This window comes from Anolis carolinensis, chromosome 6, assembly GCF_035594765.1.
Source record: "Anolis carolinensis isolate JA03-04 chromosome 6, rAnoCar3.1.pri, whole genome shotgun sequence".
Lineage (NCBI taxonomy): Eukaryota > Metazoa > Chordata > Lepidosauria > Squamata > Dactyloidae > Anolis > Anolis carolinensis.
Genome location: NC_085846.1, coordinates 80,419,007 through 80,446,734, shown reverse-complemented (window position 1 = coordinate 80,446,734; position 27,728 = coordinate 80,419,007). Strand labels below are relative to the sequence as shown.

General features: G+C 40.2%; 1 protein-coding gene across 2 annotated transcripts in view; it reads left to right on the top strand.

The window, feature by feature from the left end:
* Positions 1-27,728, top strand: part of wipf3 (WAS/WASL interacting protein family member 3) — a 45,565-nt gene that overhangs the window by 5,728 nt on the left and 12,109 nt on the right. The window contains exons 2-3 of one of the 2 annotated variants that reach the window (XM_062958242.1): positions 11,527-11,643; positions 11,686-11,855. In XM_062958242.1, the coding sequence (XP_062814312.1) occupies positions 11,580-11,643; positions 11,686-11,855 (234 nt within the window). In that variant the 5' untranslated portion in view covers positions 11,527-11,579. Of the gene's footprint in view, positions 1-11,526; positions 11,856-27,728 lie in introns of both variants that reach the window. The other variant, XM_008112746.3, reaches the window with a different exon arrangement.

Sequence of the window (27,728 nt, the reverse complement as noted above, 5' to 3'; positions counted from 1 at the left end):
ACTCAGAGTCAGACACAACTAGATTTAATGTCAGGGGAAAACCTTTACCTATCTATTTGTTAACCTGTGTAAAAGATACATACATTTGTTATCCAGGATGTTTCCATGGCTGAGCGGAGAATCAAACCATTGTCTCCAGATTTCCAATCCAATGTTCAAATCACTACACCATGCTGGTAAACCTAACTTGTAACTTGACTTCCTGATAATTGTGAAGTTGGAGGCATGACTTCTTAACAAAGCATATGCTTTACCAGCATTATAGCTTCAAATCCTGCCAACTGCAATTAAACAAATCTGATAGTATATGATAGACTCTGTAAAGTTGCTGCAAAGAGTAGGAGAGCTTTACTAGAAGAATAATGATCTATATCTTCTATAATGCAAATTTCTATGTGATTATAGATGCATTCCATTGGCTTTGGCATTCAGTTCAAGACTTACAAAATGCGATCTAGGTGCTTTAATAGTCACCTTTTGTAAAATGATGGACAGCTGTGTGTTTTTCCCTATTTGTGGTTAGGCCAACAGTCAGAAAACTAAATTGGTGATGGAGAACCAGAAAAATGATGACTTCAAATAAATAATAACTAGACATAATTTAATTGTATTTGCATTTGAGGGGTTTGAGTCATGATTCAAGACATCAAAATTCTATATTCAGCCTGTAGAAAAAATGACACGTCTTGTGTCACATGTCACTAGTCAATTTTATACTGTACTTTTCAAACCTTAATTCTAAATACTGACAGCATCAGCTGGAATTTCAAACAAATGGGGGGGGGGGGGAATCATCACCATACAAATTGAAGTAGGATGGGGTAGGGAGGTGGAAGGGAAGAAGAGGACAAAACCAACCCTGATTTAAATACCTATGTTTCCCTCATTTACATTCCTGTAGCTCCATTAAAAATCATGATTGGAGCATAATTATTACCAAAAGAGACATTTTTGTCTCATTTCATGGTTTCCTGACCAGGTGCAAACTTACATATTCACGCTCCATATGTTCCCCAGTTTGAGGAACAATCCAGCTAAACAAGTGACTGATTTCTTGTTATAATCTAAATAAAACTTTATGGCAATTTATTACTTTCTTCACCTGCCATGGAATTCCTTTAAACCACTTGGGTGGGTGGATACGTGGGAATCATGCTGGGATGGTCCAAGTCAACCTAACCAGCAGTGAGAAAAGCTGGAAGTTGCAGTCCAAAAGCATCCGAAGGGTCACACAATCCCCATCTTTATGTAGACTCGTGCTTCTTTTGGGGGAGAAGACAGTGTTCGGCTCTATAAATAAGAGTAGAATGTTTGGAGAAATGTTTATCTAATTTTTTTCTGTGTTAGACGTGACTTGAGAAACTGCAAGACACTTCTGGTGTGAGAGAACTGGCCATCTGCAAGGACATTGCCCAGGGGATGCTCTGATGTTTTGATGTTTTTACCATCCTTGTGGGAGACTTCTTTCATGTTCCCGCATGGGGCTGGAGCTGATAGGGGGAGCTCATCGGCGCTCTCCCCTGGTTGGATTTGAACCGGCAACCTTCAGGTCGGCAAAACAACCCTGTTTATCTAAATGACAAACATAGACATCTTGGTGGTGGTGGTGGTGGTGGGGCATACAAATGAGAAATGTAAATGAGATTCAAAAAGGGGACTTTCCATTTTCTTGCATGGTAATGCCATAAGCTAACCAAATGTCAAGCACATTGAATATCTCTGCTTGGGTTTATTATTATCATGATAAATGCATTCTTCTCATGTGAAATGGTTTTATACATGTTTAGATTACTGTTCAGCTCTGGTTAATCCCTTTCAAGACAGAGTTGAGACACCAAAACTGATTTTTCAGTTTGTAGGGTGCCATTGGGAATATGAAAATGCTCAGTAAAGTAGACAGGTTTAGAACTTGGATTCAGTGTTGTATCCACAGATTGCTTCAGGATGTTATGTAGATGTATATCTCTGTGTGTGTTTGTGTGTGGATATATTTTTCTTTAAAATTACAGGAATAGTGTTCATAGTTCTCACAATCTATGTCAAGGTACAGATGCCACAAATCAGTCCCAAGTGTAAAGTAGCCACAGTTATTGTAGGTACATCTCAAAAGAATCAAAAATGCCTAACAGCAGCAAAATAGTATTCCAAAAAGAAAACACAGCCAACTGGTCCTAATGGAGACAAAACAAAGAGTCCCAGAATCCTAAGAAATCCCAACCCACTAATCAAAATACACAGCAAGGAGAAACACTCACTGTCGTTTCAGCAAACCTGTTCCAGTATGTAGCAAGGTCGTAGTCAAGCCGGTCCAGGAGTCATCCACAGATTACAGCAACAGCGTCAAACGTCCAGTCCAAGGTCAGGGCCTGTGAGCGACAGCGATGTCCAGAAGTGATCCAAGGTCCCAGCCGAAACAGTAGCAACGTCCCAAAAGGATCCACGAAGTTCAGGAATCCCAGGACTCACCGAAGTCATGACCCAGCATAGCAGGCAACTCAGCATACACTTTGCCAGTCGCAAAGTCCCCATTGCAACCAACCCACCTTATATTACAAACTTTAGCTAAGGCAGCTAAGGAGGCTGGAGGTTCGTGGATTGGATTTTTGTTCTTGTGGCCCACATGTTGAGAACCACTGGTATATATGGTAAGTACTATTTCACCAGGCAACAACTGACTCAAGAGTCTACTTTAGTTGGATTTACCAATAGTCTTAAAACTTCTGTGTACACACAGCTTTTAAAAGCTTAGTGAGACAACAGATGTGTTCATGAAGAATAGCTATAAGGTCAATTGCTGAGGGGGCAGCTATGGTGGTTGAGACTGTTGCCTTCTTTACCTAATGGACCTGGAACTGGGCTTGTATATCTGTTCACCAATTCATCTCTTCTGCAAATAATGCCGTGGAAGTACAACATCCCCTTTTCCAATCTTGAAGGTTCATTGAAAGCTGAATCATCAGAGGTCAAAATGCACGGAAAGGATACTATTCTCTCCCCACACTTCCACCTGGAAGTATAAACCATAGCTATAGCACTGTATGCATGGATTGAAATAAAGGATTTTATTTATTGGTTTTATGGCACTTCTTGTGCATACTCTAGATCAGGGTCCCCAAACTAAGGCCTGCTGGCCAGATGTGGCCCTCCAAGGTCATTTACTCAGGCCCTGCCCTAAACTTGAAGACACACAACAACAACAATCCTAATTTACTTGACTATCTCAGCAGCCAAAAGCAGGCCCACACTTCCCAATGAAACACTGGTAAATTGGTTAAAATTGTTCTTCATTTTAAATATTGTATTGTTCATTTATGTTTGTTTGCACTACAAATAAGATATGTGCAGTGTGCACAGGAATTCATGTTTTTTTCAAACTATAGCCTGACCCACCAACAGTCTGAGAGACCATGAACCAGCCTGCTGTTTAAAAATTTGAAGATCCCTGCTCTAGATTATTCCAGGCAGCATTTTAAGTCAAAACATTTGTTTCAGGAGATGGTCTCAAAACTTAGCGTACTGTGTGTAATATAGCAGATTCAAGAAGAAGATGCTATGTGTGTTTCTTGATGGAGATGTTTACCAAGAAGGCTTATTGCAAAAACTATATGTGGTCAGGCAATTCTCACAATGGTATTATTTCTCTTGAAATGAAAATAATGATCTTATTTTTCTTTCTGGCAACTACACTTTTCTGGCAAATCTAATGAAGTGGACTGCTGCGGCCAGGGATTTCAGTATATGCATGTACTTTTCTAGCTGTATTAACTCAATGTCATTTTGCTGGCTTGAATTTTTTTAAAAGGGGGGTGGTTAAAAAGCAAAATGACATTGTTGCCACATGAGGTTTTAGCTTTATGGAGCCAGGATGTGTGGAGGTGTACATATCTTTTTTATTTTGCATTTTTGTACCATCCAAAACACAAAACTCCCACTAATGCTGCTTTAGTTCAATTTAGAGAAAGATAAATGCATAGACCATTTCTTTTAATGTTTCTTTTTCCTGGAATAGCTTGCTACATTACAGCCAACACCAGATCAAGACAAACTGAGGTTTTAAGCCAGATGTTGGCAAAAACCAAAGCTAAAAACCAAATGTGCCCTTTAAACCTGAAGCCTTTCACTACACAATTATAGTGCTATGATTTCACTTTAACTGCCATGACTACATCCTATTGTAGTTCAGTGGCACATTATAGCTTTCTGGATGAGAAACTACATATCCCACCTCTGCCCTAAACTACGGTTTGTTTCTCTATAAATCCAGTACTGAGTACATCTCTTCAGTTTTAATGCTGGTGATGCAAAAGTATTGGGAAGAGTTCTAAACACAGGACAAATACCATTAGCATGTCCTTTAATGTTATATATAAATGTGCAGTTTAATATTTGGATGTGGCTCATTAAAAGTTAGTGTCTATACTAGTAAATCCATTTTTATTTCAATTTTTACTAACAATACTCCCTTTTCTGTACAGTCCAAGAGTTGTGTGGGTACTTCTATTCCTGTATGGCTCACATTGACGTGACCATGAACAATTTCAATTTGTCCCATGGTTCAAATTCCCTATAGCCTTCAAGATCTCCCCATATCCTGCTGCCTAAAAAATATCTGCTTGATCTGGCCATGCATATAGTGACTTACTATTCAAAGGCAGAAGAATGCTACATTCATTCCTAACACAATTCTTGCCCTTTCTGAGGAAGTTCGCTTGGTAACTAATGGACCAGTTTGGATTTTGAACAACCTGATATCTCTATGGTGCCTAAGAGAGACACATAGACAGAAAGGCGTACAGATATCAGGTGGTTTGATTAGTTAGTTATCAGATGACTTCCCCATGGAATGAGGAAATGCTATGTGAAATGCATTTGACACAGACTTGTATTCTTCAAGCGATGTGAAGTAATAAAATCATTTTCCTCAAGGCAAACTTAGAGCTGTTTTTATAAGGTGTGGAATTCACTCGTTCCTAGATTTAAATGGTCTTGGCTTTCTAGAGAAGTACAGCTTTGTGGATATAACAGATTCTCAGCAAAAAGTTGTTTTCCTTTTAAATAATTATGTCAGAAATGAAATGTCAGTTTTATATCAATATGCATCTTAGGGGATGTATTACATTGTTTTTATTGTGTGCCTTCAAAAGAAGCTATCAGTTTTGTTCTGATGGGGGTTTGGCTTTACATGACTCAGGCTGAGTATGAGCTGAGCAGGGATTTGAACCTTGGTCTCCATAGTCATAAAACTCTCAAACCACTAAACCATGCTAGTTCTGTTATACTCCGTCACTTGTCCTGAATGGAAAAGCTCTTTATTTGGATCCTAGCTTCCAGGATTCCTCACTTACAATCCCTGGGGAACAGGGAAGATTATTGTTGAAGGCTTTAATGGCCGGAATCACTGGGTTGATGTTTTTTGGGCTATATGGCCATGTTCCAGCTGCATTCTCTCCTAATGTTTCACCTGCATATGTGGCTGGCATCTTCAGAAGAGTATATTATTTTCAGACTCTCTCTCCAGACTTATTCCTCAGTACCATATTTCCCTGAAAATAAGACACTGTTTTATATATACAGTTTTGGAAGTGTAATGCCAGTAGCTGACATGGGACACTTGAATATTGTATGGGGAAAGAGAATGATTGCCATTTTGCAGTTCAAAGAGCATAAAGCTGGAGCGATTACATGTGGATTTTGACCCTGAATTCCTATTTTAATCTCCTCTATACTGCCTTTTTAAAAATAACTTTGTATTATCTTATTTAAGTTGTTTGAGTGAGCTTTGTGTTCATAAAATAGTTCTGACTCCTCGGAATTATTGTTAATTCATTGTTGCTCAGAAAGATAGTCACACTTGCAGTACACAATAGTGCCCAATTTGATTCCAGCGTTTTGTCTTTTTATTTTTTTGTTCATTTGGAAGATTGGGATCTATGAGATCAGACAAGGATAAAAAGAAGTTTAATGTGCCTTTCTGTTTTATTATTCACAATGTGGTCTTCCATGATGCTTTGCCTCAATTGTTGTGTTGCAATGATGGTAGTTGTCCAACATATCTGGAAAACACCAAGGTAGGAAAGCTGGTCTGGTACAATGCCAAACTGCACTGAAATCACTGGGTGTGGTGAATTTAAGTCCCATTGGCTTCAGTGGATCTACTATAAATCTAGAATAAAATTCATCTAGTAAATTCCATGTAGTCAACTAGGAATTGGACTGTTTGTCATTGTTGTTTTTTAGAGTATGACTTACCTGAAAAATAGATTGATTTATAGATTTATGCACAAGCCAAGTGAGTGACAATTTAGGGCTTCATATTATGCCAGGCTTTGAAATCAATGAATAAAATTAAATTTCAAGATTTTACATGAGTGTGCATTTGCATGTATGTGAATGTTTAGCTCTGGCACGTCTAAAACCTGAGATATCGTGGGGCTTCAGCATCTTAATATGGCACTGGATGTAGTGTACCCGTGCGAGTTTGTTGTAGTGCCAGTCAGTATGACACAAGAAAAAGCATCATGTAGCGGAAAAACATTTTTAGTAAGTTCTTAAGGGTGTGCATAATGGGATCAAATTGTACAAAATTAAATATCATGCGAACCTACAGCTGCCACTGCTTTTTTCTTGTGACTCACAGAGACAGGATGGAGGGTGAACATGTGCTCAGTATGTTATTGAGGGAGGACTGCAAGCTGTGTGGCTCTGGGTGGAATTATGTCTTGTGATATTTTCATGCTTGGTAGGGAAGGAAGAGGCAGAGGAGCTGGCAGTTTTGGTGTCACACACATTGAGATGTCATTAATCATATAAAAATCATGATTGAACTACGACATTTTTGTATCCCTAGTACTGTTCAAGTAAAACTTTGGATTTCCTTCTGCATTCCAGAATATCCTGGAATTCTTCGAGAAGATTTGCAAACAAGAGCCAAACTACCTGTGATTAGAAACTATGTCGGTTTTCTTCTACCACAAGAACAGCAACAATGGGACATTAATAGCGTATGTCTTTTGTAGGAAGCGTAAGGGAAGATTTTATTTCCCTTGGGGCTAGTAAGAAGTACATGGGGGGATGTGATGAGATGGAAAGTATTCCAGCTCCCCTTCCGCCATCCTGTATCCCCAATAAAAATGTGTCTTTTTTGGGTTTATTGTTGACAGTTTTAAACACTCAACAGGCTTCTCACATTTAACGTCAACTGCAGATTGATTGTAACAAAACTGGTTGTTGGTGGTTTAGTTACTATAAGTGCTTCAGGTCCAGGAATGGCCTCAAGCATCCAGAACTGTTTCATATTCTTCATTCACTTCTGAAATCTGCCATCAGTCCTATTTTCATTAATATTTTGAATGTTATACAGGTTGAGCAACCCTTATCCAGAACTCCAAAAGCTGAAATTCTTCATGTGGGAGGCTGAAGCAGTGATACCTATGCTTTGGAATGGTTCAGTGTACACAAACGTATTAAAAATATTGTATAAAATATTATACACCCTATACATATAGCACTTCAGGCTATGTGTATAGGGTGTATACGAAACGTAAATGAATGTTGTGTTTAATCTCGGGTCCCTTCTCCAAGAGGTACCATTATGTAAAAGTAACGGTAAAGGTTTTCCCCTGTCATTAAGTCCAGTCGTGACCGACTCTGGGGGTTGGTGCTCATCTCCATTTCTAAACCGAAGAGCCAGCATTGTCCGTAGACACCTCCAAGGTCATGTGGCCAGCATGACTGCATGGAGTGCCGTTACCTTCCCGCCGGAGCGGTACCTATTGATCTACTCATTTGCATTTTTTCGAACTGCTAGGTTGGCAGGAGCTGGGGCTAACAGCAGGCGCTCATTCTGCTCCCGGGATTCGAACCTGGGACCTTTTGGTCCGCAAGTTCAGCAACTCAGCACTTTAACACACTGTGCCACCAGGGGTACATATATACAAATAGAAATATTCCAAAATCTGGAAGAATGCAAAACATTTCTGATCCCAAGCATTTCAGATAAAATATATTCAACCTGTATGAGTAACTGGAAAAATGCATGGGCTCAGACATTACAGATATAATCAGCTGTGCACTGTATTTATCTGTTTAATTTCAATGATGGCACAAAGGAAACCGTATTTCAGATTTTCTCTGCAACATCTTCATCTGGTTATCACTACTAATGTTTTCCTACAGAGTATGGCCACCATGGGCTCTTGAATGAATTTTAGTGATAGGAAGCTTGGTCTTTGTGGACCCAGGGCCAGTTTAAGATATGCTGAGGTCTTTAGCTCTGTCACATTGAAGAAGCCCTGTAACACACTAAGAAGTGTTCATGTTTTGAAGAATGATGTTCAGTTTAATAATGTAGAGACCTTTTGCTATCTGTAGTTTATTCATCTTGTATGCAAATCCAGCATTTTGTAGAGTGCCGTCTGGTTCAGCAGACCCGGCAGATACTTCATGTGAATAGAGAGGTGTACATTAGTGTATATATGAGTTTTCGAGTTGCCATCAGACATACGGCAAACCAGTATTTAGACGTAGTTTTGCCAGTTCCTTCCTCTGAAATATAGCCTATAGCACCTTGTATTCATTGACAGACTCTCATCCAAGCATAAACCAGATCTGACTTTACTTAATATTATATTTACCTGAAATGCAATATCATGTTTTTCTATTCTGTGATTGTCTTTCTGCCAGATCACTGTGGAGCTGAACATTAGAAGCCTCAAAAACCAAAGAGGTAGAGAACTAGGACTTTAGATGTGCATATGAGAATTTCTTGTGTCACCATGGTACCAGCTTTCAGCAGAAGCTTTTGTTTTTCATTATAAAAAGCTATGTTTGTGTCTGTGCTTCTAAATTATTCAATTGAAAGTAATAATTATAAGCTGTGCTATAAGAGAATACAGGAAGCCTGGAGGGGGGCAAAATAATGAATAGAGAGAATGCATCACATATTTATTCACATTGTGTCTTGAGCTTCTCTTTAGGACTACAGCATTAGGAGTGTTACTATATTTAGCATCGCTCTAGATGACAGACAACGGAAACCTAGGTGATGGTTTCTGGTCAAAACTCTAGGTGATGTTCATTCCTACTTTGAATTGACATTTGGCAATTTTGGGTATGTGGTCCTCCAAATAAAAGCAGGGATGGATAGGATGAGGTTGAACTATAGCGGCCAATGTTTCTTGGCAGCATGGACTGTAGTGAGGGCTGATAGTCTAACAAACATATGGAAGGTCTTGTATTCCTCATGGGAACCAGTGTGTGCAGTGAACGGAGGGTTTGGGATATTTATTTAGCCATGAAAACCCACTGGGTGATCTTGAGCAGATCATACTCTCTCAGAGGAAAGCAATCTTGCTAAGAAAATCCTGTGACAGGTTTGCTGTAAGGTCAAAGTAAGTCAGAAGTGCCTTTAAGGCACAAAACAACATATTCCTTATTGCTGATGTAAAAGAAAACCCAGCCCAGGGCATGGATTTATCTTTACCTTTCGGCATATTGTTTCTGGACATGACTTTTATGGCTATTTTAAGAAATAGTAAGAATACAGATTGACAAACATGCATTGATTGACCATTCCTGTAACAGTTCTCAGTAGTAAAGCTAGCCTTTAGATTTAAGATGATTGCAATTTTTAATTGCACAGATGGAATTGTATGTTCAGAAGCCTTAGTCTTGAGCTGGAAGGTTATTGACGGTGGAGGGAAAAACAGACGTGGGAGGTGGTGTAAATCTTAAGTCAGCCAGTATCATGAAGAAGCTGATATATCAGAACTTCTCAAGAGAAAGAATGGTTCAGCGATAGAATCATGACCTAGGGAGATGGTGGGAGCCTTCTTCTCTGGCTGTCTTCAAGAAGTGGCTGGACAGCTATCTCCTGAGGATTCTGTAGCGGAAGATCTCACATTGAACAGGAAGTTGGACTTGATGACCCATAGGATCCCTTCTAACACTACTTCTATCATCAGCTTGGCATGAAGAACAATGAATGATGTATAGAACATCTGTGCAAATTTAAGCTCCTATATTTTAACTAAGGTTTCAAGAAGCAAATACAGAACTAAAGAACAAGAAGCCCCCAAGTATATGCTTTACTCGGAAATCTGCAACAAGAATTAGAGTTTCCAAACAAACCTTGCACACACACGTCTCTTCTGTTTTCCCCAAAACATTATTGTGTACAGCTGGGTAATTTAAATTTTTTTTGTTGCTATTATTAAACCATTGGAGTTCAACCAGACCTACCAGTTGTTTTGTTGTGTGCCTTCAAGTCATTTCTGACTTATAGTGAGCTTAAGATAAATGTACAGAGTAGTTTTATTATAAAATTTGTTCGAAGGAGATTTACCATAGTTTTCCACTAGGGCTGAGAGAGTGTGATTTTCCCAAGCTTTCCAAGTAGGTGTCTGGGATTCCTCTTCTTCAGAGGAAGAATCTGAGGGGAAGTTGGAATCTGTTGGAAGAGACTTTGGAATCTGTTCATGAATCTGAGGGCAAGTTGGAATCTGAGGAAGAGACTTTGCTAGTACCCTCATTCCAGGAGAAGTGAAAGGAAACAGAGCAGAGACGTCGTTCAGCTAGATTAGCTGCCAGAAATGCAGCTGAGTAATTAGGAACTGCCCTAGCAGCTGTGTGGGGACCCAAGGCTATAAAAGCCGAAGCAGGTGCAGCCAGCTCTTGCTGGTAACAAACTTAATGCCTTCACTCTCTGTGTGCCTGCTCCAAGTCTGCATATGGATTTATGCTTGTTTCTTTGTCTGAAGTAAGACTTCCTGTCTTTCTTTTGCATTATTTCACTGAGTGTGCTGTACTTTATGTTTTGCTGAAATAAAGCAGTTTTCATTTACTTACCACAGTGTTCTAAGGCTGTTCTTGAAAGACAAAACGGGACGGTAGGTTTCCATGGCTGAGTAGGGATTCAAACCATGATTTCCAGGATCATAGTTCAACAGCTCAAACCACTACACCATGCAATGTTTTGGTCAATATATTTTTAAAGAACTCATACAAAAACTATTATCTTGATGTGTAAGTGGTACAGTAGAGTCTCACTTATCCAGCATAAACGGGCCAGCAGTACATTGGATAAGCGAAAATGTTGGATAATAAGGAGGGATTAAGGAAAAGCCTATTAAACATCAAATTATGTACGCGATAACGTTATGTAATAATTACTGTATTTATGAATTTAGCACCAAAATTTCACAATTTATTGAAAAATTGACTACAAAAACATTGACTACTAAAAGGCAAACTGTGTTGGATAATACAGAACCTTGGATAAGCAAAGCTTGGATAAGCGAGACTACTGTAACAATGATTATATGGAATTGCATAACTTTTTTTTCAGAATTTAGACAAGTGTTATGGATACTTACATCTGTTTGTCTGTGTTATAAGGGGTAGGAGTGAGAAAGTGATGGCCTAGGGAAACCTCATTCAGATCCATGATTTATGAAAAGACTTCAGCTTTACAGAGTGTCACGATTTAAGTATTCAATGCTAAGTTGAATTTTGTTTCTGCTCCCACAGCATTCTGTCTGTAGACTTTGAAAACAATCTGAAAACAGAAACTTGAAAGAAAGATGCCTGTGCCACCTCCTCCACCACCACCTCCCCTTCCACCATCTCTTTCTGGAGGTCCACCACCTCCTCCTCCACTTCCACCATCGGTTTCTGGAGGACCACCACCTCCTCCTCCACCTCCACCACCACCTCTTCCATCATCATCTTCTGGAGGTCCACCACCACCACCTCCTCTTCCATCGCCTTCTTCTGGAGGTCCACCACCACCACCTCCTCTTCCATCAACACCTTCTGGGGGGCCACCACCACCACCCCTGCCATCCCCAAGCTCTCTGGTAAGTCTTTTCTTTCAATTTGGATGCATTCTGAAAACTAATAGACATTTTTTGTTTTATATCCCACCCTTTCTCCTAAGATGGGAACTATGGTGACTTACAAGATCAAATAAACTAGAGCTTTAAAAAGGAATGCAATTAAACAAACTAGGATTTGAAAACACCACTAATTTTAAAAGTATGAAATCATTTAAAACATAATAATAAAGCAAAAGATGCAGACTCTTCTGCACAATCAATTAATAACCAAATGGCTCAGGCAAGTTTGTATAGAGAGATATAGTCCGGATCTGACGTATATAGGGCTCTATGAATCATAATCAGAACTTCGGACTTTTACCTAGAAATAACCTAGTAGCCAGCAAAGCAGTTTTAACAAAGAAGTAATAAGTAATATGTTCCCTGTATTGTTACCCAGTCAGTATTCTAGCCACAACATTTTGGACCCGCTGAAGTTTCTGAACTGTTTCTAAAGGCAGGCCAGCGTACAGAGCATTACAGTAGTCCAGTCGAGGTGTCATTGATGCGTGTATTGCCATAGCCAATTCAGATATTTCCAGGAATGAGTGTAGATGGTCCAAAATCACTCCTGACTTTTGCTGAAATTTGGACATCCAGTTTCAGGGCAGAGTGTACACCCAAGCGCTGAGATTTCACGGGGATTATAATCGTATTCACAGCACAGATTGTTTCCATATTCTCTGATCTGCCTTGAGACAAACCAGCAGCTGTCTTGTCTTGCCCGAATTAAGCTTCATTTTGGTCATCTGAATCCAGTCCATTGCTGATAATAAACTTTGGTTCAGCACTGAAACAGTAACCAATAGAAAGGAGAATAACACCATATTGGTGATGCTGAACACACTAATTTCAGATAAATCCTCAGAAGTTTCATGTATATGTTGAACAGCACAAGGAACAGAACTAAGCCCTGATGTACTCCACAAGCTAGTGGTTTTAGGGTTGAGCAAAAATTCCCCAGCACCACCTACTGAGTTCATCCCTCCAAGGAAGACCAGAACCTCAGTAAGATAGTGCTAAGTCCCAGCCCAGAGAAACAGCCCAGAAGGCAGTCCAGAATACTATTGTGAATAGAATCAGAAACTAGTGAGAGCTCCAGCAGAACCAACAGAGACACAATCCTTTTTGTCCATTTTCCAGTGTGGTCATTTGCCATAGCAACAAAAGGTGTCTCAGTCCCATAGTGAGGCCCAAAACTGAATTAAAATGGATCTCTATAACTGAAAACTGTGGAAGATTGTTTGGAGATTATATGAGCATCCTTGTTTCGAACAGCTACCTACGGAATGCAATCTTTCTGCAAACATACTGTTCACTTTTGTATTTTTCTGCATTATTTAAAGCAATGTTTATATTGTCAAGTTGTTTTTCTCCATTCTCTTATAATGCTTTTTCATATTATGCTTTATTTTGTTTAGCTTGTGTCCTCAGCGGTAGCAGCATTTGATTGATTTGTTGTTCAGAGGAATATTCACATTGCGGTTCATGTTTTTCTTTGAAGTAGGTTGCATATTCAATTGTTTATGTTTTTTGACAAGAAATGGACAAATGAGTTTGAGGGGTGGAGAGGAGGTTCTTATGTAGCCTCAAGGCTGTTGTTGTGGCCCTTGATCCTTCTCGTCTTGGGCTATTGTTTTTTTTTACTACATTTCCTGAAAACTGTCACAAGAGGCACAGTGCATACCTCCCTGCACTTTTTAATATCTAACCTTGTACATTTTTAAAGGACAGAAGTGAATTTCAGACCACTTCCAAGTTGTTTGCAGCGTGGAATTATCTTGTAAACAAAAAAGGTGTCCCCTGAACTTTTTACAGTTGGAGCTGCAGTCTAAAACATCTAGAAAGACACCAGGTTGTAGAACCCTGCTTTGAGTGTACAGCTTTGTAAAAGATGACATGTTTACAAAGGTTGTGGCTTACAGTATATGCTGGTAACTTGGATCTGAACGTCAGAAACAGGGATTTGCAAAGGAGATATTATTTTCTTACCTCTGCTGGTGTAAAGCATCATCCAGTGCCTTACAATAACAGTAACTGACTTAATGACTTAATGACTACTATTATGTAGATTGTCAGTGATTTTGTCATGAAATGAACAGTGTGTATTTTTTTCCTCACAACGTGGCTATCATTACAAGGTAACTCAGGAAGCTGCCTTATACTGAACCAAACCATTGATGTGAATAGCTTAGTCTTGTCAGAGCTTGGAAAGCCTCTTTTATGGAAGTAATATTTCCAGAATTCCCAATTGCTGTCCCCAAAATAGATTTTCTAAGATGCTGGGTATCCCCAGGTCTTGGAGGGAGTATCATATGGCCCTCCATCTTCTGCTGGACTACACATCCCAGCAGCCACCAAAGGCAATGGTGAAGAAAGTTGGGACTTCCTATTCAGCAATGTTTGGATTCCTACATAATTTCCATTCCTCCTCTGTATAGGTGTGCACTAAATTTCCAAGTTTCTTGGTCCAAACTCTTCTCAAACTGAACTGGGATTGAGTCTGGAAGCTTTTTATGCAGTACATGTGTGCTGCCGCTGAGTTTCCCCATAACATAATGTTGTATGATACATTTGTTTTGGCCAGAAGAGAATGCCTAGGCTTTGGTATCTGTATCTTGCACCTGCTGGAATGACCCAGCTGTTGCTGCAGCTGCTCCGTATTTTGTGAAGCCAAGGTCAAAACTATAAACAGAGTTAATCTTCACATACTCTGCATTTTCTTTCCCATTCATAGTTCACAAAGTTGGTAGTTTTTCTTTTCTTCCCTATCTCTCCCCTGCTTTCTCTAGACAAAATCTGTCACCAAAACATTATTATGTTACTGATGGATGCACCATAATATTGGGTCAATTTTGGGAACAAAGAGTCAGATCCAAGTTCTGCTTTTATGTTAATAGAAAGATCAGTTTTTCTATCTGATTTTCAGGGACTCTTGACCTTCTGCTGTTTCATCACAGTTCCCTAAAGATGTCCCAGCTATCTAAAAATTATACAGAAAGAGTTGGAGGACTTTGCTGCATTAAGTAACCTGTGGTGCAGAGCCCACCAAAATCAAAACAAAGCACTTTCTGCCCACAAAAAAGAGATCTGAGAAAGACCCCATTCCTTCTTCCTCCCTTTCAAATTACAGTTGGTCCTCCACATTTTTTGTTTAACTTTTGCATATTTAATATTTGTAGATTTGAGTAATATGTTATCTCTAGGAACTATCTAGCTCCTCCACAGGACTGTACTGGAGAAGCGTAGAAAGCATACTTCTCTAGGCATTTGCAGGTTCCTAAAGAACTGCTAATTCAAGTAAAAATACAGTGGAGTTTTTATTTGTGATTTTTCAACTTGTGTGGGAGTCTTCTCTCCTTAACCCTAGTGAAGGTGGAGGGCATACAGTAATTTATGAGTTTGAACTATAGTATGCCGTCACACCCAGGCACCATTTTAAGCTTTAGGATGTGCTTCTTCCTTTGCCCAGGTGAACTGCGGGGGCCTTACTTAGAAGCTCTGGAAATCCCAGTAACCAAAGGCACTTCAAGTAGAACAATCAAACAAAATTTTATTTTCACAAAGACCTTGGCAGACTTGGCACATGTAATTAAAGTTGCAAATAAAAACAGTCCACTTATAAAACCTTGCAGATGTTCCTATCTTGCTTTTCCCCTTTAGATGCTGGGTTAACTTCCACCAAAGGCAAAGAGGTCCTGAGATCCTCTTCACCCTAGCTCTGAGCTGCTATCAAAAGATCTATAACTATTTAAGCTCAAAGCTAGTTTTTGAGGCGAAGTTGGTAGGGCTTCCTCCAGTGGCAAAGAAATCTGAAGATGTTCTCTGCCCCAGTGCCAAAGCTATTAGAAAGAACAGGTCTTTCCCCTATCTATGCTTGACACTGGTTTTAAAGGCAGGTCATTTGTTTATTTATTTATTTCGAGTCAAAAGCATTGCATAACAAATACATTTTAAAAATGATGGAAAAAAAATAGAGGAAATCACAAACAACTAAATAGTTTTAGCCCAAAAGCGGGCAACAGCAACTGCATTGTCTGTAGCTTTAAACAACTCCTCCTCCGTGCATGAGGCAGGACATTGTGGGCAAGCATACATATGCGGAGTTGTTTGTTCTGCTCCACAGTCACACAAGGTGGAGGATTCCTCCAGGTAGTGCCACCTCACCAAGTTGTCTTTAGATCTGCCCACTCCGCTTCTGAGTCTGTTCAGGAACTTCCAAGTTGCCCATTCTTGGTTTGCCCCTGGAGGAAGACCCTCATGGGGGGCCATCCAGTTAGAATTGCCAGGTTTAGCTGCCCAGAGGGACACCCTTGCTGCTGCTGGAGGAACATCAAGAAGAGTGGTGGTTCTCATGAAGCCCTTCCTTGATTTGAGTCTGGTGGGAGGAGGCTGATAGTCATGCAGTGGATGGCTTTCACAATGTTCGACCTTATTTCTCTCACAGTTAGCAGCAACTTCCCGTCGCACATCAGGAGGGGCAATGCCAGCTAACTTGTAGAATTTATCAACAGGTGTAGGTTTCATAGAATAGTAGAGTTGGAAGAGACCTCATGGGCCATCCAGTCCAACCCCCTGCCAAGAAGCAGGAAATGGCATCCTGTGATTATTCTGTGATTAAGGCATCCTGTGATTATTCTGCATGTTTTGTTTAGTGCTATGTCCACTTGCTTCGCATTGAGAAAGACAAGGCCAGGGCTGATGTTCTTACTACTTGTGGGTCTGCACCCCAAGCACTGCCAGTCAGTTTCCGCAGGATGTTGTTGCGTGCAGCTACTTTGTGCTTGGTGTTCATGCAGTGTTTCCTATATGTTAGTGTTCGATCTAAGGTGACACAAAGATATTTAGGATGGAAACAGTGTTCGAGCTCTTGGCCTTCCCAAGTAACTTTCAGTTTCTTGTTGGCTTCACGGTTACGTAGGTGGAAAGCACACACTTGTGTCTTGGCAGGGTTAGGCTTCAGGTGGTTCTCTTTGTAGTAGCTGGAGAGGTCTTTCAAGGCATTAGTGAGTTGGTTTTCAACTGTTTCAAAATCTTTTGCATGTGTTGTGAGGCCGAGGTCATCAGCATATATAAAGCTCTTTGTGAGTGGTGGCTGTGGCTGATCGTTCGTGAAGATATTAAATAAGGTCGGTGCAAGAACGCTGCCTTGGGGTAAACCATTCTTTTGCCTCCTCCATCTGCTTTTCCGGCCCTGAAACTCCATATAGAAACTGTGGTTTTCTAGGAGGGTCTGGACAGTTTTTGTAAAGTCAAAGTCCCGGGTGATATGGTAGACTTTATGCAGCATTTTTCTATGTTGCACCGTGTCATAGGCTGCCGTAAGGTCCACAAAAACCGTTCCCGTGATGCAGCCTTTCTCATAGCCTTCCTCGATATGCTCAGTCAGATGAAGAATTTGACTTGTTTGTACTTACGATGGCCTTTTCAGAGAAGGCCTGGCTTGGCCACACAAGCACATCTATGTTGTTTCTCCTTCAGTCTAGAAGGCAGAATAGGCTTCTCAAAATGGAGCCTTCTATCCCCAGGAAAAGGGGGCGGTCTCCAGAACAAAATGATACATTTGCAAGCTGCAAGCAGCAAAGACTTGCAAACAGGCTAAACTATCAGACTGCTGCAGAATCTGCAGCAACCCTGGAGCAAATGCAAACAGATGCTATTCCTACAACTATAAAAAATGCAAACCAACCTCTGGGGGACGGAACATATAGTATATTTATCTTTTCTGCCCAAATGTGAGGTGTTCATTGTGGCATACAATAAGAAAATATTTTGCCTCTGGCCCCTTCTAAAAAGGTAAAGGTTTCCCCTGACGTTAAGTCCAGTCATGTCTGACTCTGGGGGTTGGTGCTCATCTCCATTTCTAAACCGAAGAGCCGGCGTTGTCCGTAGACACTTCCAAGGTCATGCGGCCGGCATGACTGCATGGAACCCCGTTACCTTCCCACCGGAGCGGTACCTATTGATCTACTCACATTGGCATGTTTTCGAACTACTAGGTTGGCAGAAGCTGGAGCAAAAGCGGGCGCTCACTCCGCTCCTGGGATTTGAACCTGGGACCTTCTACACTGCCTCATATCCCAGGAACTGATTCCAAATTATCTGCTTTGAACTGGATTATATGAGCCTACACTGCCAGAAAAATCTGGGATAAAGAGATAATCTGGGATCAGATTCTGGGATATAGGACAGTGTAGCCTTCTTTGGTTTTTTTATAAATTAACTGATAAGTTTTAATAGTATACTGTTTTGTTGATTTTTTAAAATCTCAGTCATTTGAAACATTGTAGGTAATTTTAAGTGTATAAAAACACACAATTGTCTATGTTTTAATCTGTATTAATTTCCTTAATTTATCAATTACCTTGACCCCCAGTAAAACACAGGATATACATGATGATAGTGATATTGATAATAATTATAAAAACAATAAAATCATTTTAGACAAAGGTCAGATGGAGTTAGTTGGATGTACAGGTTTTTTGTTTTGTTTTGTTTTAATTTCAGGAGGCCAGAAGATAAAATCATATATTTGCCAGGATTCCAAAAGCAATCAGTAGACAGAGTACAGCCTATCAGAAGAGAAGAGATTTTTCAGTTTTGAACTGAATGTTGTTGAAGAGGAAACATTGCTACGATGGCATTGAATGTTTGCCATATATGCTGGAAACTGCCCTGAATCCCTTTGGGGAAATAGGGTGGTCTACAAATAAAGTATTATTATTATTATTATCATCATCATCATCATCATCATCATCATCATCATCATTTATTAAAAGGAATATCTCAAAATAACATCCTAAATAGTGATACCTTTCAGGTTTCCTGGATCTCAGGCTGGATCTGCGCTACCCTATGTCCCAGGATCTGATCCCAGAATATCAGGCAGTATAGACTCATATAATCCAGTTCAAAGCAAATAATCTGAGATCAGATCCTGGGGTATAGGGCAGTGTAGATCTAGCCTCAGAAGATGTCCCACAGTGTAGGAGCCACAACAGAGGAGAACCTTGCCAAAAGATATCAGTAGAATATACAACCAGGCTCCTCCAAATGACCCTCAATGCCATTTTTCAGGTGTGATTTTTAAATTACTATTCTATCAGTCCCCTATACTTTTGCACTTTAGATTATTTGCGTATTTGATTAATATGGGCTCTATTGGAATCTTTAGGTCCTTCAGTGCGACTCTTGACAGCCTAGAGATTCCTAGACAAGTTTTCTCCCAACTAAAAAAAGTGGTTTTTTTATTCACAATTTTGCATGGATCCTGCACCCCTAACCTCTATCAAAGTGGAGAGCCTACTGTATATTGATTTACTGGAGTGAGGATAAGACTTTTATAGAACGACTTCTGTCACTTTCAAATAAAAACACCTTCTTGGATTTAACACAAAGTCTGGCGTCTCTAGTGTAGGTGTGAGAAATAAAGAGGGAAGCATTATTAGCATTTTCAACTTTGGAACATCATGGAGAAAATTACATAAAGTGCTCAGTGCAAGCTGTGTTGAGCTTTTTTTAAACCTTTTAACTTTTATTTTTCACTTGCCTGTAAAATTGCATATTCCGATCCCACATTAACTTGTCTGGAAAATTACTGTGAGTTCCTGTATTTTTAGAGTGGGTGTTCTATTATTCTGTCTGATCAGTGCTGCAAGAGGCGATGATCTTCCTGAAGACATCCTGCAGGCAGATGGTGGTAACAACTCAAATAATTGGGGGGATATTTATGATCATACTGCTGTGTACTCTTTCAAAGATTGGAGGATGCTACCTTGCTTTGACAAGATGAAAATAATTAATGCTTTGCTAGAATAGCACCTGCTTGCATGGCAATAGCATTGAACAGCACCTTCCTTTTAGGAAAAAGAAATGTAAACAGGGACAAGAAGCTGAGTGGTAAAGGCAAACACATGTGGGGGCGTGGGGGGAGCTAAATTTACTTCCTCTGCAGACAAAGTCAGACAATGTCTAAATGTCAAACATTGGCAAGAGTTGGCCTCTAGGCAAGTGGATTTGTGATCCCTGGAGATAGAGCAATTTTTTTGGCATGCTTCAGAACTCCCCAACCTTGGATGGACACTGGAATTCTGAAAGCTGTAGACTAATCAATCAATCAATCTATTTACATAACACAAACACACACACACACACACACACAAGTGTATTTGTATAGAATTGCTACCTGTTTCTGTATCTTCCATTCGTATGGCCCCATTTTCGTTTTCGGGCGCCGCTTCCGAAAATGGGCACCTATACAAATGGCATTTCAGAAAAGGTCCGAAACAAAATGAATATTTTTGTGCCTGCCAGGGCTGCATGCCCTGGTAGCCATGGTGCTTCTCTCTTCTCTTGTTCAGTGCTCCACTTCAGGGTCTGGCGCACGTGTGTGTTTTGGGCCTGCTCACCATACTCATTCTTCTTGGGGAAAGACTGCATCTGGTGAGCAGGCCTGCCAGCAGGCCCTGAAGCGGGGCGCCGAAATAGTAAATCTTACTTGGCGCTCCGCTTCAGACCCTGGCAGGCAAACGAATCAGATGACAAACAGTTACCATTCACACTTTTCATTCGTTTCACTGGTGTTTCCGAACCGGAAGGGGGTGTACTGTTTCATGCATTCCGAATAAACAAAAGGGTACGGAAACATGAATGAAACAGATGAAACAGTAACCGAGCCCATGTCTAATACATACACATATATGCATACATCCTCCCTTCTCTCCAAGTTCTGCATGTAATGGAGGTAAGACACAGGCAAGAGTCTGTGACCAAGCTGGGAGCTATAATCCAAAAAATTAACTTTTCCAAGCTCTGCCTGGAAGGGAAAGGAAAGATGTGGTTAATGCATTGGCTCTTTCTTTAAATGATAATTTGCGTACACAGTTAGATCTCCACATTTACTGAGGTTAGGAACAATGGACCCCCACAAAGTTGAAAAATTGCAAATTAAAAATGCAAATCTTTCTCCCTTCATGAACACCTCTCTAGGAATATTCTAGTTCTTCAGCATGACTCCATGATCGACTTCTGCCAGAGATTGACTAAGACCTAGAGATACCTAGAAAAAAATCTAGTGGACCTAGAATACTCTTAGAGAGGCATTCTACTTTGGAATGTTCTGGGTACTCCAACATGACCCTATGGTAACTTCTGGGTGAAACATACCATAGAATCGCCTAGAGGACCTAGAAAAATTCCTAGAGAGAGCATATTTTATAAGGTGGCTAGTCCATGCTAGCAGGAAGATTCTGAGAATTGTGTTCCGGAAAACATCTGTAGATAATAGTAGTAAGGCGCAGAGAGCACAAACTCTAGGAGATGCCCTGGCTTCTTTACAGGAGTATTACTCAGTACAAGTCCATGAATTGTCGTCTTTTCGTCCCTGGTGAAGTTACACCAAAAGAAAAACAATAGCCAAATATGATTCTGTTATCTGGAACTTTTTAGAAAGAAACTGCCAATTCCACACATCAGATAGCTTGAGATACATTGGGCTGAAAGCTTTCATTGATTTAACCACTAGATTTATAAATGAAATATTTTTGGATATGATGCCTTGAAATGTGGTGAAGTCTCATCCTCTGTATTTTTTTTTAGTAGAGGCTAGATGGCCATTGAAGGTGCTTTGATGTGTGTTATTGCATGGCAGGGAGCTGGACTGGATGGCCTTGAGGTCTCTTTCAGTTCTATGATTCTATGTGATATTTGTCAGCACTTCATCTGTCAGAATGAAAGATGTACTGGTGCCTGTTACTCATACATATGCTGGCATCTATGCTGTTCCCATATGGAAATGTGAAGGTGCCTCTTTCCCTTTTTGTCTACTTCCTCCTGAGAAATACAGCTCTCTACTTTTACAAGAAAAAGAGAGAAAATACTTGTAATTCTGATTTTAAGGTCATTGAAATAGTCAGAAAGCAACATGGATTTCTAGGGTTGGAAAGGAACTAGAGCAGTTTGCAAAGCAAAGGGTTTTGTGCTTGAGATTCTATGTGTATTACTGGAACCCAGCTCTCCATTATTTTTATTTATTTATGCTCCACTTTATCTCCCAAAGGAGACTCAAAGCAGCTTGGCACAAAAGCATTAGCATATAATTAAAAATATGCAAATATGCAAACATTAAAATAGAATTAAACCACAAACAGCACTAAAAATTTGCAGTTAAAATCAATCAACACATATTCAGAGTTAAAGACCACAGTGCCCCCGACTAAATCTTAAAAACCTTTATCTTAAAATCTTAAAAACTTTTATCTTAAAACCATAAGCACACACACAGGGACCTTGAAGTGCAGTGTGGATCCAAACTTCACCTCTGCCCCAGGCCATGATAAAACTTCAAGGTAGCCTGCATGAGGTGGAAAGACGTTCCCCCTTCACCGTGGATCATGCAGCATCGGTTTTATACCGTTTGCTATTATATATACCTCTGTGGTTTGCAATGTGGAACAGAGGTGCCTAAAATTAGCAATCGTAATTGTATTTTGTCATGTTAGGCAAGAAAAGAGCTAAAATACACCAAGAAGAGTAGGAACAACATGAGAAGCAAACAGAAGAAAACTCAACTGTTGACTTTTTTGGTCTGCCTACATGACCTGTGTGCCCTTTAAAAATTAATGTAGAAATTGACTTCATAATTACATTTATTCAGTAGGTCTGATGGAAGTTATAAACTAAATTACCTATCAATTTCCTGCAATGCATCTATAATATTGTGGGAAGTAAAGTTAGTTTAAAATCATTTTGCTGCCCGAGGGAAATCCACCAAAGTCCAGGTGAATAATACACAGTGCTAGTTTAGTTATTTCAGCACCTGAGGCAGAGAGGAGCTCATTTCTCCATCTTGCTGACTGTAAAAATATAATTGCCCTCAATTCTGATGGTTTTTTTTTTCATGTCAGGAGCAACCGGAGTTGCTTCTGGAGTGAGAGAATTGGCCGTCTGCAAGGACGTTGCCCAGGGGACACCCGGATGTACCATCCTTGTGGGAGGCTTCTCTCATGTCCCTGCATGGAGCTGGAGCTGATAGAGGGAGCTCCTCTGCGCTCTCCCCGGGTGGGATTCGAATCTGGCAGCCTTCAGGTCAGCAACCCAACCTTCAAGTCACAAGGCTTTTATCCCCTAGGCCACCGGAGGCTCCTAATTTTGATGCATTGTGGCATTGCAGTGAGTTGAAACTTGTGCAGTATTACTTTATGATATTCACCCATGTATATGAGGTGGGATAATGTACCACAGTTTCCCCGCTTTATGATTCCTAGAAAATATTGTGCCATTGCAAGGCAACAGAAGACTGTAGCATTTTCAGGGAACTCTTGCACATCACAGGAAGTCAAGGGTTTATAGCTGTTGTTCCCTTGATCCCACACTATGGCCAATGCTGAGTGGGTCTAATGGGAGTTGTCAACCACATTACCTAGGAAGCTAAACTCTGTACTACAATAACATGGAGCTGGTGGTCCAGATTATCTCTAATTTATAAGTAGTCCAAGCATTCAGAGGGTGGACTTCTTTAAAACTGTGGAATGGGGCCATATTTGGCAAACTAGCCAGGGAGCTGAATTTCAACGGTATGTATGGATGAACTTTTGTACATAATTACTAAACTATAGTCCTTCCATCCAGGGCAAAGTAGCCACATGAAGGGTCTTGGTTGATCAGAATGCAGGATGGGACAGATGTGCAAGTAACACTCAGAAGCAAAATGGGATGGGTGGTCTCAAGTAACTTATTAGTGCTCGGCATGGTGCAGTGATTTGAGCAATGGATGGTGATTCGGGTGACCAGAGCTCAGTTTCCCACTCGGCCATGTAAACCATTGGGTAACCTTCGGTATACCACACACTCTCAGTCCCGTGAAACACTGTAATCGGTTCACCTCAGGGTTGCCATACATTGGAAAGGACTTGATGGCACATAACAACAACACAACAACACATAATGATAGCATTATGGAGAATGCTTGGAAAAATGAGATTTTGCTTGAGGTCTTCCAGAATCTACTATTAAGTGTGCCAACTGGCCAGATACAAGCAATTCCAAATCTGAGCTGTCTTTTAAGAAAAGGAGGTAGGATCCAGGGTCTAATCAAGATTGGCAACTGTGATCAATAAGAAGAGAGAGAATGGTGGGCAATGCCATCTTTGAAGAATGCCTTCTTTGAAGCTACTTGGTTGGGATCTATAGGCCCCACAATATCCATTTCTATGACAATTTATAAAACTCTGGTTCAGGCATATGACATTTGGAATGTCAGGCAGAAGAACTTTCCTATGGAATGTTTAGCCTACGAAATGTGTCATTCTATTTCTGTTTGAGGGGAAAATAAAAATATACTCATCTAACCTGACATCCCTTATGTAAGAAATAATAGAAAATCCCGTAACGGTTGCCAAGGAACTAGAGAACCAACTGTTCATGTTCAGATTTCAATAGCTAAGGTCATGAGATTTAATTTTGTTGTCATCTCCTTGGGACATTGGTGGAATTCAATAAAATGAATCACCTTCCCATAATTGGTCTCTTAGTGAATGGCCAAGGTGGGTTTATTTTAAAAAGAGAAAAACTAAAAGATATTTATTCACAGAAAAATCTATTCTACTTGTTTCCTTGACTCTTAAAGGAATAACTGAAAGTTGTGAACAAGCACAAGCAGCAGCATTTAAAATATTAGCAATCTATCACTCTTTAAAAGTGCAACTTAGTGAACAGCAACATTAACAGTTGATAAGAACAGGAAGTGGTATAGTAGTCTGACTTCGGAAGACGAGAGTTTAACTCCCCATGGAAGGCTACTGAGTGACTTCAAGTCACACTTTTCATCCTCAAAATAAAGCAATGGCAAGTCTCTTCTGAACATGTCTGAAAGTCTGTCTCCATACAAGGCTATCTAAATATTCCAGTTTTGGGAGAGGAATGTCTTTTCCATTCCACCACCTTGCTAGACTTGACTGGTGAAGACACAATGAGAGCCTTTATGGTAGTTTTGAAACTCTGAATGTGATGGCGCAAGTGGCGCCATCTATATGTCAAACTGTACGTTGCAAGATTTGAATTGTTGTATCATGCCTGATTTTGCCCTTACCCTGTAAATGTAGTTGGATTGGTTATTTATATCTGTCAATCAATGTTGTTTGCACCTGTTATATTGCTCACTCAGCTCAACTATTTGGCTCCACCTCTTCCTGGAGTAGGACAGTGTTTCCTCCTTTCATTCCACCATCAAGCTTTCTACCAGATGGACGTGAGAGAGAGATTTGGCTCTAAAAGCCCTTGATTAAGTTACCTCTCAGCACCAGTTCTGAGGTTCTTACCCTTGAGACCTACGCTTCATGTTCAGGGCCAACCTGAATGACGTTGAGGAGTCTCAAGCGCCTTCAAACCAGTCCTTTGGCAACAGAGGAAGACTGTGTCTTCAAACATAGGTCATTGGACTGAGGCTGAGTTTGCTCCGGCATCCACAGCCATTGAGAAAAAGGGACCTGGAAAAGCTTCTCAGCTACAAAGCTCCACGGACTTAAAACAACCAAAGACTGTAATGTATATTTTCCTTTACCCCTTTGAAACTTCCAGATAACCTTTTGTGAAAAATAAAACCAGTTTTTGAGTTATCTTCAGTGTTTTGGTCCTTGGGAGTTCCAGTTTCCCTGAAGGGAGGGCAAGAAGCAATCCCCTGGGGAAAGATGTCACGTCCATGCCTCTTTCACTAAGAGATATAGCCCCAGGTGCAACGGCACACTGAAGGGGTATTTGATCTGCCCCATCACTTCTGTTATTTTGCCATTTAAAAAGGCCTTCAGCCTTGCCTGATCAGGATAGAGTAATGAACAATGGGATGTGCTGTTTTTAGTATGTATTGTACATTTTATGTACTTTTTCACTGAAGGTTTTCCTTCTGTATTTTTGCAGAAACTTTCTCGCCTTGTGATGGAGTAGGGAAAAAAAGAGATTTTTAAAGGAAAAGTTTTATTCTACAAATTATATTAACAAAAGGGTATCTTGAACATGATGTCACCATCTTTTAGACATTATTTAGTAGAGTCCATGAGGGATACATTCCTGAACTTACTGTGGAAGCTACTAGCGAACCCTGTTGAAATAAATTACTTGTGCTGGAAGTTACCATATTTATTTGTTTATTTACAGTATTTATATTCTGCCCTTCTCACCTCAAAGGGGACTCAGGGCGGATCACATTATATACATATAGGGCAAACATTCAATGCCCATATACACATAGAACCGAGACAGAGACAGACGCAGAGGCAATTTAACCTTCTCCTGGGGGGATGTTCAATTCTGGCCATAGGGGGGAGCAGCTGCTTCATCATCCACTGTGACGGCACTTCCTCATTCCAACGTCATAAATTAGTTAAATTTGCCTCCGCACTTTATAAGTGGTACCTTATTTCCTACTTGATAGATGCAATTATCTTTCGGGTTGCTTGGTCAGTAACGAGTAGGGGCTATTTTTTATTTTTATTTTTAATTGACGGGTGCTCACCCTGCCACGGGCTGGCCTCGAACTCATGACCTCATGGTCAGAGTGATTTATTGCAGCAGGCTGCTCACCAGCCTGCGCCACAGCCCAGCCCCATAGCGTTGTGCTAGAGGACATTGAACATTCCTAGAACTATATATATTTATCAGATGTGGGTAGGTGAAACCACAGATACTAGTTTTGCATGGACAGAGTTCATACTGTTAGTTACATTTACAAGAGCAGTTTTCAGCCAAGTTTTAAAAGAAAACACAATATTTAGTTAATTATTTCTGTTCTACTCGTGATGTTCCTAGCATTTTTGATCTTTGGATGTTCATGGGAAGCTGGGAATCTAGACCCCCCTTGTACAGGAAGGCATCATTTTCTCTACATCTTCATCAATCCCAAAGTCTCTCCAGGGCTCTAAGGTCTCCCCCATGCCTTGTGGCATTGCATTTTATAACCTCTCATGTTAAAGGCATTTCCAAATCTTCACCCTTACCACAACTTGGTCATTCCCATTGGGCAATTGCCTGTCGTGAACTCTGCTGGGGTCAACTCTGATGTTGACCCCAATAAATATAACCTAACCCGTCATATCATTACATGGCATTAAATGTTTAATGTTTTTGTTTATGGAAGCTGCCCTGAGTCCCTTTGAGGAGAGAGGGCAGATTAGAAATAAAATTATTATTATTTGAACCACAACAAGATGAGTCCACAGCAGACACTCTGTTGGCAGTTGTACTGGATCACACACCGGACACTTCCCAAGTGTCTAGGGCTGTCTGATGTATCGGCAAATAATGTGTGCAGATCCCAGTAAGGTGGCCTTCTACAGCTGGCAGATGGTAATTTTGTCAGCGCCGATTGTGTTCAAGTGCAGACCAAGGTCTTTAGGCACTGCACCCAGTGTGCCGATCACCACTGGGACCACCTTGACTGGCTTGTGCCACAGTCTTTGCAATTCGATCTTTAAATCCTCATATCATGCCAGCTTTTCTAGTTGTTTCTCTTCAATCCTGCTGTCACCTGGGATTGCAACATCAACAATCCATACTTTGTTTTTTAACACGATCGTGATATTATTATTATTATTATTATTATTATTATTATTATTATTATTATTATTATTATTATTATTATTAAATTATTATTATTAATCTTGAACCTTGGTTTACCCAGAGGAGAGCCCATATCCTTCAGTTGTTTTGCTTAGATGATGGGGAAGCCCATGATCATACCAACAAACAAGCCTTTTTCTCCTAATACAAAGAAAAAGGAAAAAATACATCACCATAACCCTTCATCTGTATTTAAAACTGTTATCTTTGCAGCCGTTTTCGTAATTTTTTGCAATGAGTCTTCAT